Source organism: Talpa occidentalis, unplaced genomic scaffold (assembly GCF_014898055.3).
Source record: "Talpa occidentalis isolate TD23 unplaced genomic scaffold, MPIMG_talOcc4v2.1 talOcc4.11, whole genome shotgun sequence".
Taxonomy (NCBI): domain Eukaryota; kingdom Metazoa; phylum Chordata; class Mammalia; order Eulipotyphla; family Talpidae; genus Talpa; species Talpa occidentalis.
In genome coordinates this window covers 41,385,776-41,403,141 of record NW_023601104.1, presented here as the reverse complement: position 1 = coordinate 41,403,141, position 17,366 = coordinate 41,385,776, and the positions used below count along the sequence as shown (strand labels likewise).

Here is a 17,366-nt window from a genome sequence, read left to right as displayed (position 1 = left end):
GGCTCTTGCCTTCAAGGCCTTTCTAGCATAGTAGGAGCAAAAGACTTACTAAAAACTTCACAAATAAGTATATAATCATTAAGCACATTAAGTGTTGTCATAAAAGGCAAAATAACAGGAACTATGAGAGTATTTGATTTGGAAAGGCTTCCCTGAGGAAGTTGGGAATGTCATGAGAACACGGAAAAGAGAGACCAGGTTAATTTGGACTGGTTGCCTAGAGGGAAAGATATTTGAATAAGCCTTGGACAATGTGAAAGTTTCATCCTGCAGAGATGGAGGGGAGGGGCATTCCAGGCAGAGAAAAAGTCATCAGACATTACTACAGGAAATGAAATGCGGTCCAGTGTGGTTGAAGGGAAGAGAAAATGGGACATCAAGAGGGAAGGCCAGGAAAAGAAGATGCTATGGGGAAGACTGGAGAGATGAATTGATACATCAATACAGGAGTTTAGACTTGGTTTTGTAAGCTTGTGGTTTCCCCAATAGGCAGATCCACTGACTTAGAATCTGAAAGGGACTTGGCAGTTTGGGGTTTGGGGAGGTAATGAAGAGCAGCCATTGCATGAAGTTGCCACCAGAGGGTACCGTAGGAGAAGGTCTACCTGAGAAATCACTGAGCTCTTTCCTGTGCCAGCTATATTTTTAAGAATTTCCTCAGGTTGGGGCCTCCCTGGTGGCACAAGCGGTTAAGCGTCAGCACTATAAAGCAATCGGCAGCTACTTTGGCACACACGTTTGATCCCCGACAGAAAGCAACCCACATGGCAGCAGCAGACCTCTCCTGTCTTGCCCCTGCTCCCCTCAGCAGTGTATTTCAGTCAGTCTGCCTGTTCCGTTCTCCACTCTGTTTTTGGTGAATCCTCTCACCCCCCATCCCTCTGGCCTATACCCCAGTTCTTGTATGCATAAATAAAAAAATGAATTTATATAAAAAAGAATTTCCTCAGGTGATTATGATGCTTACTCAGCCAACCTTAGGGACCCCTGCTCCATACAGTGGAGCACCATCAGCCACTTTACAGCAGGATAGAAACATGATCAGCCCTCTATTTTATACAAACTTATGCTCTGAAGACAGCAAACGAATGGAAGGTCACAGACAGGGAGGTTAGTTGTAGGGTATTGCAGCGGAACAGAAGAGACATGACTAGTTCTGAACTATGGCAGCAGCTACAGAATAGGGATAAGATACTGCACGACAGTCTTCAGAGGAGGAACCAACAGGATTTGTGAACTCATTGGATATGGAGAGGATGGGAAAAAGATGAAAGTCTCGGGCCTGGGTGATTGAGAGCACAACACTTTGACAGTGTGACGCCCTGCCATGGCTAGAAGTAGAGACACGGGAGGAAGAAAACCTTTGTCCAAGGGCCTGAAAGGAGTATGATTTTTGAAACCAAATAATTGGTGTGACCTAATGGGGCTAATACCAGGGCTCAGAGCTAGGGCCTATGTTCTCAATCTGAGCATCCTTTCTGAATATCTTAATTGTAATTTCTAGGAAGTTATTTTTCTGCTCCTTTCATCATCTATACTTGTTATCTATTGCTTTCATGCTGGAGCTTTCCTCAAATGTCTGGTGATCCTTTGCTGGGGAATCCAGGTACTACATTGTTACTGGATTTTAGGAAGAAAGAGAAAGATCTCTAGTTTCATGTCTAAGATCCTCATGTTAGTCAGGGTTCCCCCCGCCCCAGAGAATTAGAAATCATATGGACATATATTATTATGAGAACATGGTTCATGTAACTATGAAGAACATGAAGTCCCATCATCTGCCATCTACAAGTTGGAGACCCAGGAAAGCTAATGATGTTATTCAGTCCAAACCCCAAGACCTGAGAACCAGAGAAGTCAATGTTTAAATACCTGAGGTCTAGAGAAGAACAGTTGAGATATCTCAACTCAAGCAGACAGATAGGAAACAAAAAGGGGCAAATTCCTCCCTCCTCTGCCTTCTGTACTATTCAGGTCCTCAGCAAGTTGGACCAGACCTACTCACTTGAGAGAGGGCAATCTACTTTTCTGACTCCACAATTCAAAGGCCAATCTTATCTGGAAACATCCTCATAGACACATGTTTGTCTAAAGTAATGTTTAATCTTGGCATCCTGTGCTCAGTAAAATTGATATGTAAAATTAATTATCACAATCCTTGAGGTCTTTGAAGGCGGATGGTCTTTATTCACTATTATATTCCCATTAGTTAACACAATAACAGTTAATCAGTATTTGCTAAGTATGTGAATAAAATTAAAAGGGCACACCCAGGTATATGTAATCTAATTTCTATTAGAATTTCTTTATGAGTCTGATAAATTGTGTAACATTGAAAATTTCTTAAAAGATCACCTCCTGTTACTGTGTTTTTTTGTAATCTACATCAATGATCTCCATTCTATAGCTTGGCAAAAGTTTTAAGTGATAGATCCATAAATGTTCAAATACCAAATTTTGTGTTTCCCAGCTTTTCTACATATTTCTAGTATGGGAGATAATAGTTACTTATGATTTGGTGAGAAAGTGGTAAGAAGAAATAAATTTCTCTATATTTTAATATAGTTTATTTATTTATATATATTTAAGATTTATATTTTTAAAGATTGGTCTTAAGAACAATTAAAGGCATAATTATCATCAAATTAACCACTGTAGTTGTTGGCATTCCCATACCTAAGAGAGTCCTCGTTGCAAGGCCTAGAGTGGGATGCTTTTTGTAAAATTCTCTGCTGGAACTTAAAATTTAGATTTTCAACAATTGATGGTAAATGATTAAAACTTATCTTGAAAACATGCCTTTACTCTCCAAAGTGATTCATTATGTGATGACTATTAAATATATATTTACTGAACTCCTTCTATGTGCCAAGCACTGCTCTGGGAATCAGGAAGATAATGTTGATGAAACAAGAAAAGGTTTAGTTTGTTTGCCATTATATAAAATAGTAGACATATCTAAAATTAGGCAAGTTAGTATAATGTACTCCTCTCCCTCACCCAGCTTAAACAATACCAACTCATAGTCAACCTTCATTCCTTGATAATTTACCTCTTTACCCTCCCCTATATATATATTATATATAATATATATTTGTTTAACTTATTTTCCCTTCCCTTCCCTTCCCTTCCCTTCCCTTCCCTTCCCTTCCCTTCCCTTCCCTTCCCTTCCCTTCCCTTCCCTTCCCTTCCCTTCCCTTCCCTTCCCTTCCCTTCCCTTCCCTTCCCTTCCCTTCCCTTCCCTTCCCTTCCTTCCCTTCCCTTCCCTTCCCTTCCCTTCCCTTCCCTTCCCTTCCCTTCCCTTCCCTTCCCTTCCCTTCCCTTCCCTTCCCTTCCTTCCCTTCCCTTCCTTCCCTTCCCTTCCCTTCCCTTCCTTCCCTTCCCTTCCCTTCCCTTCCCTTCTCCCTCGCTGGTGGCCGGGGAAGGAACTGGGCAGCCTTGCGGCCCAGCGCTCAACCGCTGTGCCACCAGGGGAGGCCCTAACCTATTTCTGTTTTTATGCATATAAGAACTGGGGTACAGGCCAGAGGGACAGGCCGGGCAGGGTGCAGGCAGGGAGGTAAGAGGATTCACCAGACACAGACTGGGGAACAGAACAGGGTGATCTACTGAGATACAGTGCTGAGGAGAGGTCTGCTGTGCCATGTGGATAGCTCCTGGTGGGGATGGAACTAGTGCTGCAGACGCTGCAGATAGTTTCACAGTGCTGTGCTTAACCCTTTGTGCCACCAGGGAGGACCATTGTTCAACTTATTTCTTTAAGACCACCAGAGAGGCTTTAAGACCACCAGAGAGGGCCTCTCCGGTAGCACAGTGGGTTGAACGCCTAGCTGTCTGCAGCCTCTGCAGCATGGGTTCGATTCCCGGCCGGCCAGGGAGAAACCCACATGGCTTTATAGACCTTTTCTGCCATGCCTGCTGCTCCCCTCAGCAGTGTCTTCAGTCCGTCTGCCTGTTCTGCTCCCCACTCTGGTGAATTCTCTCACCCTCCTGCACCTCTGACTGTACCCCAGTTCTTGTATAAATAAATGAATCTTAAAAAAAAAAAAAAAAAAAAAAGCCCACCAGAGAGAAAACACGAAACAAGAAACAGACTTGCTTTCAAATATATAGCCAGTGTGCTGGAGTTGAAAGCATTACTGATAACATTGTTACAGAAGAATGTCAGCTTACTCTAGGGCACTTCAGTATTCCTGAGCAGTAAACATGTTTTCTCTTTTCCTCCCACTGGGATGTCTCAGGTGCAAGTCATTGTTTCTGCTCTTTGACATATTTTCCAGGTAGAAGATATGGAGCCTGAAAATCATGCTGGCAGTTGGAGTAGTTCATTCCCAATCCTATGCCAGAACCAAAGGCTAATGGCCACATTCTTCTTTTAAAGAAGGTAAAGGAGAAAATAACTCCTAACCCAATCCTCTCCTATATTATTTTGGAGTATATCTAAAATGTCAAATTATTCCATCCATAAAGATTTTGGCAAATCTATGTACATGTATATATATGAATTGTTACTACTCTTTAATCACAACCATAATATCATTACCCCACCCAAAAACCAAAAAAAAATCTAATAATCTGGAGTTTACATTCTAAAAGGAGAGACAAAAAAGGAGCAAACAAACACATAATGCTAGGAGTGACAATCTATAAGGTCAGGTGGTCCACTGGGTGGTCAGAGAAATCCTCCATGAGGAGGTGACATTTACTGAGGGGACTGCATAACATGAGGGAGCAAGGCATGTGACTGTCCGAAAGAACGTTCTTGATGGAGGCTCCAGCTAATGTGAAGGTCTGAGACAGCGCTCCATATTCAATGAGGCCAGCAAGGAGGCCTGTAAGTCTGGGAGGACTCATGGAAGGAAGAGCAGGATATGACTTTGGAATGGGCCATGATAAAGACAACTTCAGATTTTATTCTAATTAGGTGTGGTGGGAAGCCACACACCTCAACTCCAATGTAGGATTGAGACATGACCAGATTTTTGATTATGAAGGGTCATTGTGGCTACTGTGCTGAGAATAGTGTGTAGAAGGAGATTGTAAGACAACAATTGTGGAAACTGAAAGATCAATTAGAAGGCAATTGAAATAGTACAGATGAGAGCTGACAATGAGGTGGTGATGAATTAGAGTGACTGCAGTGGAGAAGGTAAGAAGTGATTCATTTCTAGATAAATATACAGTTAATGGGATTGACTTACAAACCAAATGTAGGGTATGTGAGAAAAAAATAAATCAAGGTTGATTCCAAAATATTTTCCCTGACCAACTAGAGCCATTTACCAAAGTGGGGAACACTAGAAGAACAGGTTTGGAGGGCACATGTGTACTGGACAGATTAAGTTAGAGATGCCTCTTAAATATCCACAGACATCAAGTAGATAGTTGGACAATTATGTAACTCTAGAGTTCATGGGAGACATAGGGCTGAATCTATAAATCAGGGAAATATCAGTGTATAGATGCTACTGAAAGTCAGCAGACTGGATGAAGTCATCCAGGTGATGAGGAAGGATAGAAAATAGAAGAGGTTGGGAAGAGAAAAGGATTGAAGAGGCCAGTGAGGAAAGGAAAAGTGAGGAGAATGACTGCCAAGGAGCTGTGTTGCTGTAAGAGCAATAAGATGAAGATGAGAAAGGACAGCTGCGTTGGATCATGTGGTAGCTATTGGTAATCTTGACAAGTATGGATTTGGCAGGGTGATGAGCATGAAGGCTTAAGTGTCATGATGCAAGCATGAGTGAAGGTGAAGAAGTGAAAATGGGGGCAAAGGCATTAGGAATGTAAGGTCAAGGGAAGATATGTTAGTTGATATTGTTTTCAGTGAGAGCGATTGCAGCACATTTGTATGCTGATAGAAATAGAAAGTGAAAAACTGATGCTGCAGGAGAGAAATAATTGCAGGAGCAAAGTCCCTGAAGAGGGCAAGATAGGACAGAGAAGCCAGGGCACACGTGAGGGAGATACAGCGAAGCAGGTCAGCACATCTATTTTTAATGGGAGATAAGGCAGAACATCGTAAAGCTAAAGGCAGATCAACAGAACTAGTGGCTGGAGGATGTGGAAGTTTTCTTCTGCCGACTTCTATTTTCTTCATGAAAGGGTAGGCAAGGATGTCAACAGGAAGTGAGAATTGGGGGGAATGGTATTGGTTTGCAGAGAAGAGAAGGTAAGTGGAAGTGTCAGTTGACGGTGGGAGTGTGGTGGCATTGCTGGGCAGTGTTAAGGGTCCACTTGAAATGTGTGCTCTATGTGAAATCATCTTCAACATTAGACCCTGGGGGGCCTCCCTGGTGCTGCAGGGAGTTAAGCACAGCACTGTGAAACTATCTGCACCCACTGCATCACGAGTTCAATCCCTGGCCAGCCAGGGAGGTACCCACATGGCGCAGCAGACCTCTCCTGTCTCACCCACTGCTCCCCTCAGCAGTGTATTTTGGTCAGTGTGCCTGTTCTGCTCCCCACTCTGTCTCTGGTGAATCCTCTCACCCCGTGCACCTCTGGCCTGTACCTCAGTTCTTGTATGCATAAATAAATAAATCTCTAAAAAACAAAAAAACAAAGCGGAAAACATTAGACCCTGATTGGGTTTTTCTCTTTCTACAATGCAGACTCTCTCTGGATCCTGAGGGCTACCAGCAGTCAGCATATCAGTCCATCGGTTATTATATAATTTATTTACTATGCATTAATGTACTTTACCATTTAGTCATTCATTCATTCAATCATGTTTATTGGGTGCCAGACACCAAGTACTGGGGTTACAACAGTGGACAAAACAAACATCAGCCCTCAGGGAACATATCTTCCACAACATGGAAATATATGAGCCCTCAAATTTGGTAGATATGAACCCTCATTGACAGCCAGTTAGGGGCTTCCCCTGGCGGCACAGCAGTTGAGCGCTGGGCAGCGAAGCTGCCCGCAGCCTTTGCAGCACCGGTTTGATCCCCAGCGAGGGTCCCACATGGCTCGCAGACCTCTCCTGCCGCCCGCTGCTCCCCTCAGCAGTGTACTTCGGTCCTTCTGCCTGCTCTGCTCCCTGCTCTGGCTCTGGTGAATTCTCTCACCCTCCTGTGCCTCTGACTGTACCCAGTGCTTGTATAAATAAATAATATTTAAAAAAAAAAAGAAAGCCAGTTAGGAAGTGAAAGTTTCCATATTTAAGTCCTCAGAAATGGAGTCACCTAAGTCCTTAGAAACAAGACTACCACGACAGGTTGGGCTGGCAAAGGGGCTAAGGATGTGCAGCCTGCCTCAGGGAATGCATCTGTTTCTCTCCCACCAGTGCTGGCCTGACGCCATGGAATCCAGCCAAGTGCAGCAGACAGAAGAGTAGTCTGCTGGAATTTTTGTCTCAAGTGTCAGAACAAGGATTCATCATGATCATCAGAAAAGCATGAATTAATTGGCCACTTTAACAAAACAGGATCTGCTCCATCCAAATTCTCAGGACTACATAAATTTTAGAAGATACAACTTCTTTTGAACTTTGAATATGTCCAAGATGCAATAGCGTATATACTACAAAGGAGGACGTTACATCTCCTCATTTTATCTTCCTTTCTTCCTGACCTGTTTTGGCCCTTTTCTTCCTTACTTCCTTCTTCCTTGCTCATTAATTTTCATCTGCTTTAGATTTTTAACAGAATAAAGGTTTTTAGAGCCACTGACTCAGGAAGTCATTATTTGATTGTAGGTAGTAGTCAGTGGATTCCAGGAAGAATACTCACTTTAATTGAAATCAGGGTTTCCTCTGACTCTAGGCAATTGGTGTGAGAAGAGTGGAATGGGGGCATGGACTATGAGTTCCCTCAGGGAAGAGATTTGGGTCTTCAGATTTCACAACTCTGTTACAAAGAAAAAATCCAGAAAAAATTCAAGAATAGGGTGAATGAACTTTGCTCTCTATTCCTTTGCATTAACAGATACTGCTTACCTGTTGTTTCAAGAAGGGAGTATTGGAACATGACTGGTTTTCTTTAACTATTATACAAGGAGCATGTCCCCATGCCATATCTGTCATTATACAGTAGATGTCAGCCTCCCACAACCTTTCTCTTCCTGAATCCAAATTCATAGCAAAATCATCCTTTCCCTGGTTAAAAGGATCAATTTCTTCCATCTTAAGCATATAAAACAACGATAATTAGTCACCCAACTTAATGTAGTGTAAACACATGGTGATGCTCAATGATGCACACCTAAAGCTGAAAAAATACTATACAGCATTTTAAAATTTTTTACTTCAATAAAAAAAAATTAAATAAAGCATAACAATAAATAGTCAACCAAATATTGGAAACAGCTGTACTAAAGGATGTGGTCAAACTTTGTAGTACTAACAGGACAACAGTGTACCAAGGACACTGTGAAGTGGGTGACAAGTGTTGGCGGGAGGCACATTAAGTCCTGTGTGTCTGATTGAGCTGATGTAAAGTGTTGGCACAAAGGGAGATCTCTAAAAAGGTATGGCCTTGACCCTGATCAAAGGTCTTCTGTTTTCCTCAAAGTCAAAGAAGTAGCTATGGTATCCTGGAAAAAGTTCCCAGCATAAGCCATTGATATCATTGCTTGTCCATGAAGAGATGCTCTGTCTTGTCTTTGATCCCAAGCAAGATGCTTCTTTGAATCTCAGCTTCCTCATGTGGAATTTTGATACAGGGTTTATTTTACAAAAAAAGACCCCCACCTAAAGAGAGCCATGTCACATGGATAAATACTCCCGCGGAAGAAGGGAAGAGTCCTTTCCTAGTCCTTACATGGTATCCAAAATAGACACTTATCATCTACTTATAAATTCCAAGTGCTAAGGAAATAGAAAAAAATATCTTCAACAACCCTTCCTTTCCAGTTTGGTGTACTTAGTACAACTGTATTCCAAGAATATATTTACTACCATCTTCCCCCTTAGCCGCTTAGTTCATAAATTGAAATGTCTGAAACTTACCATATAGTGGCCTGTTTGTACTGGCTTTGGCCAGATGCCTCAGATTCATCCCATTCATGTTTTATGTCACATTGAATCTATATAATTTAAATTAGAAGCACAAACCTTAATGAGAAAGGCTCTCATGCTTAAGAAGCAGAGAGATTGTTTTATACCTTGATGCTGAAATTTGAGCAGAAGTCTTTTAATGAGATTATTTAAGAATGAATCCATCAAACTTTCCCTCAATGCTTTCTGACATGTCAGGAAAGGCCAGAGGCAATGCAAATTAATTTTTTATCTCCCATAACTCATGCCCTCCCATGGAGTTTTACCCTATGTGTTTTGTATTTCCTGCTTTTCTATCTCCCTCCCCGCCCTTTTTTTTTTTTTTTTTTTTTTGCTGAGGCTTTCAGTTTGTTGTATCTTGAACTGACAAAAGAAGGGATTGAACTCCCAACCTTTGAAACATCTTAGTACTTGCTGAGTGATCCAGACTGTTGATTGGACTTTATCCCATTTGGAAATGCCTTTGCCACAATGGCTAACCCCCACGGCCCCCACCCTGCTCATGTCCCTTCTAAGTATTAAATATTTATTTACTTAAAATCCAAAATCTTTGGAAGATTTTTTGCAAAAGTAAGATCCAATTTCTGTAACTAGTGGTCAGTTGGGGAACTTTATCTTTTAGGCCCACTTTATTTTTTATTTTTAAAACATTTATTTGATTTATTTGTTCATACAAGAGCTGGGGTGTAAGCCAGAGGTGGGAGGGGAGGGTGAGAGTATTCACTAGAGACAGAGTGGGGAGAAGAACTGGCAGATTTGACTGAAATACACTGCTGAGGGGAGCAGCGAGGAGGAGGCAGGGGAGGTCTGCTGCCCGGTGCGGGTCAGCTCCCTGGCTGGGGATCGAACTTGTGCTGCAGTGGCTGCCAATAGCTTCATAGTGCTGTGCTTAACCCCTTGGGCCACCAGGGAAGCCCATTAGGCTTACTTTAAAATCAAATAATTTTACACAATATACTTAATCCAGATTCAAAATATCTTTACATTTATAGTAGTCTCATACATTACATCTAGTTTTGTGGGGTTTTTTTTTAAAGTACTTTACAGTTGTAAGTAGGCATCAGTGCTCTCACCCCTGAGGCAGAGTTTCTGTCTGAAATTCTTCAGGGAAGCAAAGAATATCAATATGCTAATAGGTTAGTAATTTCTTAACATCAATATTCTGCTTCATTAGGACAGAAGTGCCAATTACTCCCATCCCGACATCATCTGCCTTTCGGATAATTTATAGATGCAAAAACTATTAGAAGCTGTGAATCAGAGCTGTGGCGAGTGAGGCCACCATCTCTTCCGGATGATTTTGTTTCCATCCTGCCTTTCACGCCTCACAATTGTACTAAATTAAACTCTTTTCCTAGTCTTAATTCTTCCCTTTTCCCCTTCACCGTGGATTTTCACCTATTCTGAGAAACTTGAAGATGATATCCCTACAACCCTCTCTCTTGTATCCTCAAATGACCCCGACATAAATATTTTAAATCCTTCGCTCCTGGCGTTAAAAGTCTGCCCAACCGGTCCCTTCATTATAAAGCGCCCAGACGCTGCCTGACCTGGATCGCGATCCTAGCGAATGAACTCTCCTGGAACAGCTGACACGGATGGGTTTTATTTCCACTTCTTACAAGGAAAAAGATGGAGAAAGGGAGATGACTCCAACGAGAAAGACTTTAATCCATCTTCTCGGTGATCTTGGGGTGTGTGTGCTAAGATTAAATTGAAGAGGAGGGAGGGCCTCCCTGGTGGCGCAGGGTTAAAAACAGCGCTATCAAGCTATGGCCAGCCACTGCAGCAGAAGTTCGATCCCAGCCGGCCAGGGAGCAACCCACATGGCGCAGCAGACCTCTCCTGTCTTGCTCCTGCTCCCCTCTGCAATGTGCTTCAGTTAGATCCGCCTGTTCTGCTCCCCTCTCTGTCTCTGGTGAATCCTCTCACACACCACACCCCCCACCTCTCACCTACACCCCAGCTCTTGTATGCATGAATAAATAAATCTTTTGGAAAATAAATAAATAATGAGAAGCGGAGGGAGGAGACAGGATGGAACGAACAGAGGCGGTGGGCGGAGCCAGCCCGGCACATAAAAGCCCTTGCTAAAAGGGACGTGCAGTCGTGAGTGCCGAGCTGCTCTGTAGCCAAGAGAGATGGGGCAGTCGGTGCAGTGAGGACGGAGGTCGCAAGAAGGAAAACAAGGGCAGCAGGCAAGCGAGAAAGAAGCGGATATCTGGCAAAAGCTGACGGCAGAAGACCTAGAGGGCTAAAGGAGCCCACAGCAGGTGGAGACAAGATCTAGAACAAACCGGTCCGGTCCACAGTTGTTTTTCTGGAAGAGAAGAAAGTGGTGGTGGGGGGATTGCCTTTCTCCCCTGCAGTTTATGAAAACTACTTTTATCCTCTTCAGAAAAGAAAAGGCTTAAGGGAGGTAAAGGCACTCTCTTTACTTAGAGGAGGGGGGGGGGGAACCTAGATTCTTTCAGAAGCCTCTGAAATAACCCACAGTTGCAGATCCACCCTGGTTTCTGAAGATTTACATCCCTTTCGGGAGAATTCCAGCCGGAGTAGCTGGTACAGTTCTATTTTTTTTTTTTTTATTTAAATATCTCTGTCTCTTCCCCTATCCGGTGCCTTCTAACACTTTCCTTGTTTGTAAGCACAAGTGTCAAGAAAGTGTCAATCCGGAGTAGGAATATTTTTAGTTTTCTCTTTTATCTTCCAGTATCTTTTTTTTTTTTTTTAAAGAGGTTAGGAGGGGTCCTTATTTCCGAAAAGGACGTCTTAATTGGAGAGGCTCTGCCTCTAAATAGGTTTACACACATACCCACTTAGAAAGAGCTACCTTTCAGAGGTTGGCATCCCACTAAGAAAGATGGAAGAAGGAGCCAGGCAGCGAAACAACGCTGCAAAGAGCCATCCAGGTGGGAGCGAGGCGGAGGCGAGTCCCGACACCGGTTCCGAAGGGGGCGGAGTAGCCCTGAAGAAAGAGATTGGATTGGTCAGTGCGTGCGGTATCATTGTAGGTGAGTCCAACTCTTTCCCCAGACCTCGCTCCCCCTCCCCGGTGGTCATCTTGTCGACCTTCTGATGCACTAATGTCGCTCCCACTGCTTAGAAAACCACTGGCAGTCACCTGTGGGTAACAGACACCCACTGGGTCAAATTTGAGAGGTGGAGGGTGTAGGTCAAACGTCTCTTCCTCCAGCCCAGGATGAGCAGTTCTGGCCAGTGTTCACGGAAAGGAGCAAATAAGGGTTACAGGGGGGACGATGGGCAGCGATGCCTGGAAGCTTGTGGAAAGTATGGGTCTCCGGCTCCACACTGGGAGGGTGGGATTTAGGTGGGGCTAGAGAGTGAATTTTTAACAAGCTTTTCTGCAGCCATCTCCTCAGCCCACTGTGGACTGAGGAGTATTTTCATTATTTGCTGTTGTTGTTTTATGTTATATGAAACTGCGGGCCTAGGGGAAATGTAGTAAAAACAGCTGCAATAGCAGTAGTAGTGCCTTGCCTTTTGTAGCTCTCCGGTCTGTTGCAGCACTTTCTCTCTGTAAAGGGTTGTAGTCCCATTTCACAGATGAGGGAATAAATTGTGGAAGAAAAAAAAGAGATTGTGCCTGTCTGCACATGTGTAGTCTGCAGTTTCTCTAGTTGCCCAGTGGAGTTCACCCATCTTTGTCCATATGCACAGAAGACCCCATGAGGTTCTTGCAGGGAATTGGGAATAATTAGGCTATGGAGCCAAGGAGGAACTGACAGGTAAAATGTGTACAGGGTGAAGACTTTGATGTTAAACTTCCCTGGGAATGCTAGGGGGGTCACTCCAACCCCCTAACTGCACTCTCTTGGGCAGGGGGCCCCATATATGATGATCCCTCTACACAACACATCCTTCTTTTCCCAGAGAGACCCTGGAGATGGAAGGGCAACATCTCATGACTGTCCTCACTTCAGGGGTGAAGAGTCAGGCTGCATGTTTTTCTGTGGCCTCTCTCCAGAGTTCCTTTTGAGAGCTTATTGTCCTGGTGCCCATGAACCTGTGGACCATCTGGTAGCACAGAGACATTTGGCACCCAAGCAAGCAATAGTGAGAGACACTGGAGAACACCCTTGAAATCAAATAAAATCAGTACAGCATTCAGATAATCCCCTTCACCTGTACACCCAGACTTCGGTGATCATGTTATCTCCACTCTGTTTTCAAAATGGAATCCCACTTGATCTAATTCTCTGACTCAGGGAGGTCCAAGCATCTACAGTTATAGTTATAGAAAAGTAATGTTATAAAAAAAATTTAGTAATGATCTGAATCTCATTACCTTGGCCTCTCTTTCATCTCAGTTGCTTTAAAAAATGAGATCAGCAAAGTACTCAATATGTATAGCACATGCCAATTTAAGGTCTATAAATAGCCCAGAGCCTGTTATCTCCTTCACATGTTTGACTGATAGGATTAAGCATTTTCCTCCCTTTGGGGAGCTTCTGATTCATACACAGATGTGCACACCCACATGCACACAAGCGTAATCAAACCTCCCTCCTGCCTTGGCCTTACTTTCACCCACCTCTTATATGCAGGTATTCGAGGGTATTTTCCTATACACTCAGGTTATCTTGTCTCTTTCTTTAACATTTTTTCTAAGACTATGAGTGTTCAGGTATAAGAAGTACAGTTTCAGTTGGGTGAATGTTACTACAAATTTGTCTCAACCTTATAAATGTCACTTCAATGCCAGGGTTGTATAGTGAAAGAGATGTGATTTCAAAGAAATCAGGATACTTTCCCAAGGTGTGAGAATCCGTGTAGAGTTAATAGGCACTATTCTTATTGCATGTAAACCAAGATGAGATGCAAATCTTTCCTTTAGGATGATTTTGGGGGATATAACCCTTCCTGCTTCCCCTCCGCTGTGGCAGTTGCCTTGCATCTGTGCTGAGCCCTGTCCTCTTCCAGAGGGACTTTTGTGTGGATGGTAGTGATTTAAGCTTTTTTAAAACGAGATGCAAAAATAGAAATGACATTTTTCACACAGAATTCAGTGAGCTGGTGTTCAAAGTCAACATTATGGGAGAAAGAGAAGGCATAAAGAGAGAGGAAATTTCCTAAGTGAATCAGGTGATGTGGTATGGGAAAGTAGATATTGCCCCAAATCTATCTCATAACTAGTTGACTTAGAGGGATATGTTTCACACAAAGCTCATAAAATTTCATTTGTAATAATCACTGATGATTTAAAGTAGGAATAACAGAATGGCAGTTGTTACAGGAATGTAAAATGAACTAATGGAAGACTCATACCCTAGAGTCCCTTATAGTCTGATTGGAGAGAGGAGCTTCATTTGCATAAACAGAACATTGAAAACTAGTGATTTGGTGCATTTGTCTAAGAACTGAAAAGGGCAAAATGAGGTGAATGATGGGAAACACAAAAAGAGCTCTCGCTGAAAACTACATTAACAAAGCATCTTGGGGGGCCTCCCCCGGTGGTGCAGCGGTTGAGCACTGGGCTGCGAAGATCCCCGGTCGCCAGCGAGGGTCCCACATGGGGCGACAGACCTCTCCTGTCTAGCCCGCTTCTCCCCTCAGCAGTGTATTTCGTCAGTCTGCCTGTTCTGTTCCCCGCTCTGGCTCTGGTGAATTCTCTCACCCTCCCGCGCTTCTGACTGTACCCAGTGCTTGTATAAATAAATAAATAAATCTTTAAAAAAAAAAGCATCTTGGGGCCCTCCCTGGTGGCACAAGGGCTAAAGAGTCAGCACTATGAAGCAATCCGCAACTGCTGCAGCATGAGCTTGATCCCCAGCCAGGGAGGTGATCCGCATGGCACAGCAGACCTCTCCTGTGTCTCCCAATGCTCCCCTCAGCAATGTATTTCAGTCAATCTGCCTGTTCTGCTCCCCATTTTGTCTCTGGTGAATTCTCTCACCCCTCCATCCCCACACCTCTGGCCTGTATGCCAGTTCTTGTATGCATAAATAAATAAATCTTTTTAAAAAAGCACCTCGAAGGACATCGGGAAAGATGGAGTAGAGAAGATGATTCTAGGAGATGTTGTAGGTAAAAAGATAATAAAAAGAGTCTTGTACATTTCTGAATCTCTCGTGCTCAGCAGAGTGCCAGACACAGACAATTATTCAAATTGTTGCAGGGAAGCCCCGATACAAAATGGGTGGCCTGACTGTGGGTCCTCACCCGCGCACTTAAAAGGACTTACCAATACTCTACTGCAGACACACACGAAAGGTTAACAAAAGGTTTAGTCACAAGGAAAGGGCAAATGAGGAAATGTACAGCTCAGGGAGAAAAGAGGGAGACAAAGTTTTAAATACGTCCTACCCGATCCGCTGATCTGGAATCCCAAATGGCACTCTGAGAACTGGCCGTGAGACAGTTGAATTTTATTGGCAAAGATCTGAACATGTAGTAATAAGAAGCATTTATCTGAAGGCATTTTGGGGACCTGGTCTGAAAATCATTAAGTTAGGAATAATGTCTTCAACCTCAACAATTACATTGGTCTCTCTTTAATTTTTCAACTTTACGTTTGCCCTAATCTAACCAGGCAACTGTTCTCCATGTACTTACCTGAGGAAACTTGTTGGAAACAGATGAATTTTGGCAGTTTCTCCATAAGTATGGGGACCCCCAAAAGTCTAAAGAGAGTCTGGGGGAGCAGCAAAATTCATTGATTAGTGATACCAAAGCTACTGTTAAAAGCTGTTATTATTAAAAACTTACTATATGCTAGAGCCTTGTCCAAATACCTAACACCCATTATCTTTTTATCCCTCACAATAACCCAGTGTGGTAGGTACTTTTTATCTTTTCCTCCAGATAAGGAAATAGAAACTCAGAGGGACAAGCAACTTGTTGAAGGTCACACAGCTAAAAATGCAGTGACACCGGGATTCAACCATAGTACTTACCTGAATCCTGAATCGAACCTTTAAGCATTTCTATTTTTTTGTCCTAAAAGGTATGATTTCCTTTGGACACCAGGCAGAGGTAGGTCCTCATTCGTTTTTATAGATGAAACAATCAGTGCTGTCATCCCGCCGGCCCCCCCTGCCCCCCCACACACACACCGAGGGAGTGTCTCACTGCAAAGGAAAACTGAGCAGTCAGCTGGGAGTGGAAGAAGGGACGCTTCTTGGTAGAATTGCAAGAACTTGAGGAAAGCCTGAGGTTCATTTTTCAGTTGCTGCAGGATCTGGCTAGCATGAACCTCGCTCCTAAGTCTCCCACATGCACACCATGCCCCTGAGGACCAGCATTCTCCTCAGCCAGGGTGGAGGTGCCCACCATGTTCCTGGTTGTTTATTTAGGTCACTTTTACTGATACTGGTACCAGTTGTGGATTTAGGCACACACCCAGAATCTAGATCTGAAGACGCCAGGATGACTGCGGACCCTAAGGGGAAAAATGTTCATAACAGGTCAGACCGTTTCGTTTTCAGCACAGTGTGTTTATGGGGAAACTAGGTATATTTGCTGCACAGCAATACTGGATACAGGTCGAGCTCCCAGATCACTCTCTTCCAACTAAGAAAAAAAAAATTTTTTTTAAAGATTTATTTATTTTATACATACAAGAGCTGGGATACAGGCCAGAGATGCGGGGGGTGAGAGGATCCACCAGAGACAGAGTGGGGAACACAACAGGCAGATTGACCGAAGTACACTGCTGAGGGGAGCAGTGGACGAGACAGGAGAGGTCTGCCTCGCCATGTGGGTTTCTCCCTGGCCAGCCGGGGATTGAACTCGTGGTGCAGAGGCTGCAGATAGCTTCTAGTATGATGCTTAACCCCTTGTGCCACCAGGGAGGCCCTAACTATCTTTATTTTAAACTTGGGGAAACTGAATCACAGAGCTGGTAGGTAATTTGCTCAGGGTCACATGTCTGATCCATTACTGAAATGGTCTGACTCCATAGCCAAGCTATTCTCCATTTCTAAAGAGTAATCAAAACAGGAGAGGTAGGTTGGTGCGTATTGTGTGTTTGGGGAGTGAACCATGGAGGACAATAACCCTGAGATTAGGTTGTACAAAGGCCCTGGATGTCTGATATTGAAAACATCGAGAAACAATTTTTTTAAAGTGTATCTGTCAATAAAAAAAAAAAAAAAGTATGGCTGTTGGTATAACAATGCTGAAACAGCACTGGGCTGTGGAAAAATTTTAGATCCAAAAGATGTTCAGACCCATAAGAAAAGCTACACCATTTTATTTTAGACCCTAATGTGATATATTCACTTCAAATGCCCCCAAATGTCTATTAGATGTTAATCCAAGGGAGGGAGTAGGAAAACTGTTTCATGAGTTTGTATTACAATCTTTATTTTTAACATGGAGGGAACAGGCATTGGTTCATTCAAGA

General features: G+C 43.3%; 1 protein-coding gene across 2 annotated transcripts in view; it reads left to right on the top strand.

Moving 5' to 3' along the window:
- Window positions 1-11,074: 11,074 nt before the first annotated feature.
- SLC7A8 (solute carrier family 7 member 8) overlaps window positions 11,075-17,366 on the top strand; it is a 50,978-nt gene continuing 44,686 nt past the window's right edge. The window contains exons 1-2 of one of the 2 annotated variants that reach the window (XM_037503064.2): window positions 11,075-11,417; window positions 11,839-12,012. In XM_037503064.2, coding sequence (XP_037358961.1) covers window positions 11,862-12,012 — 151 coding nt within the window. In that variant the 5' untranslated portion in view covers window positions 11,075-11,417; window positions 11,839-11,861. Of the gene's footprint in view, window positions 12,013-17,366 lie in introns of both variants that reach the window. The other variant, XM_037503063.2, reaches the window with a different exon arrangement.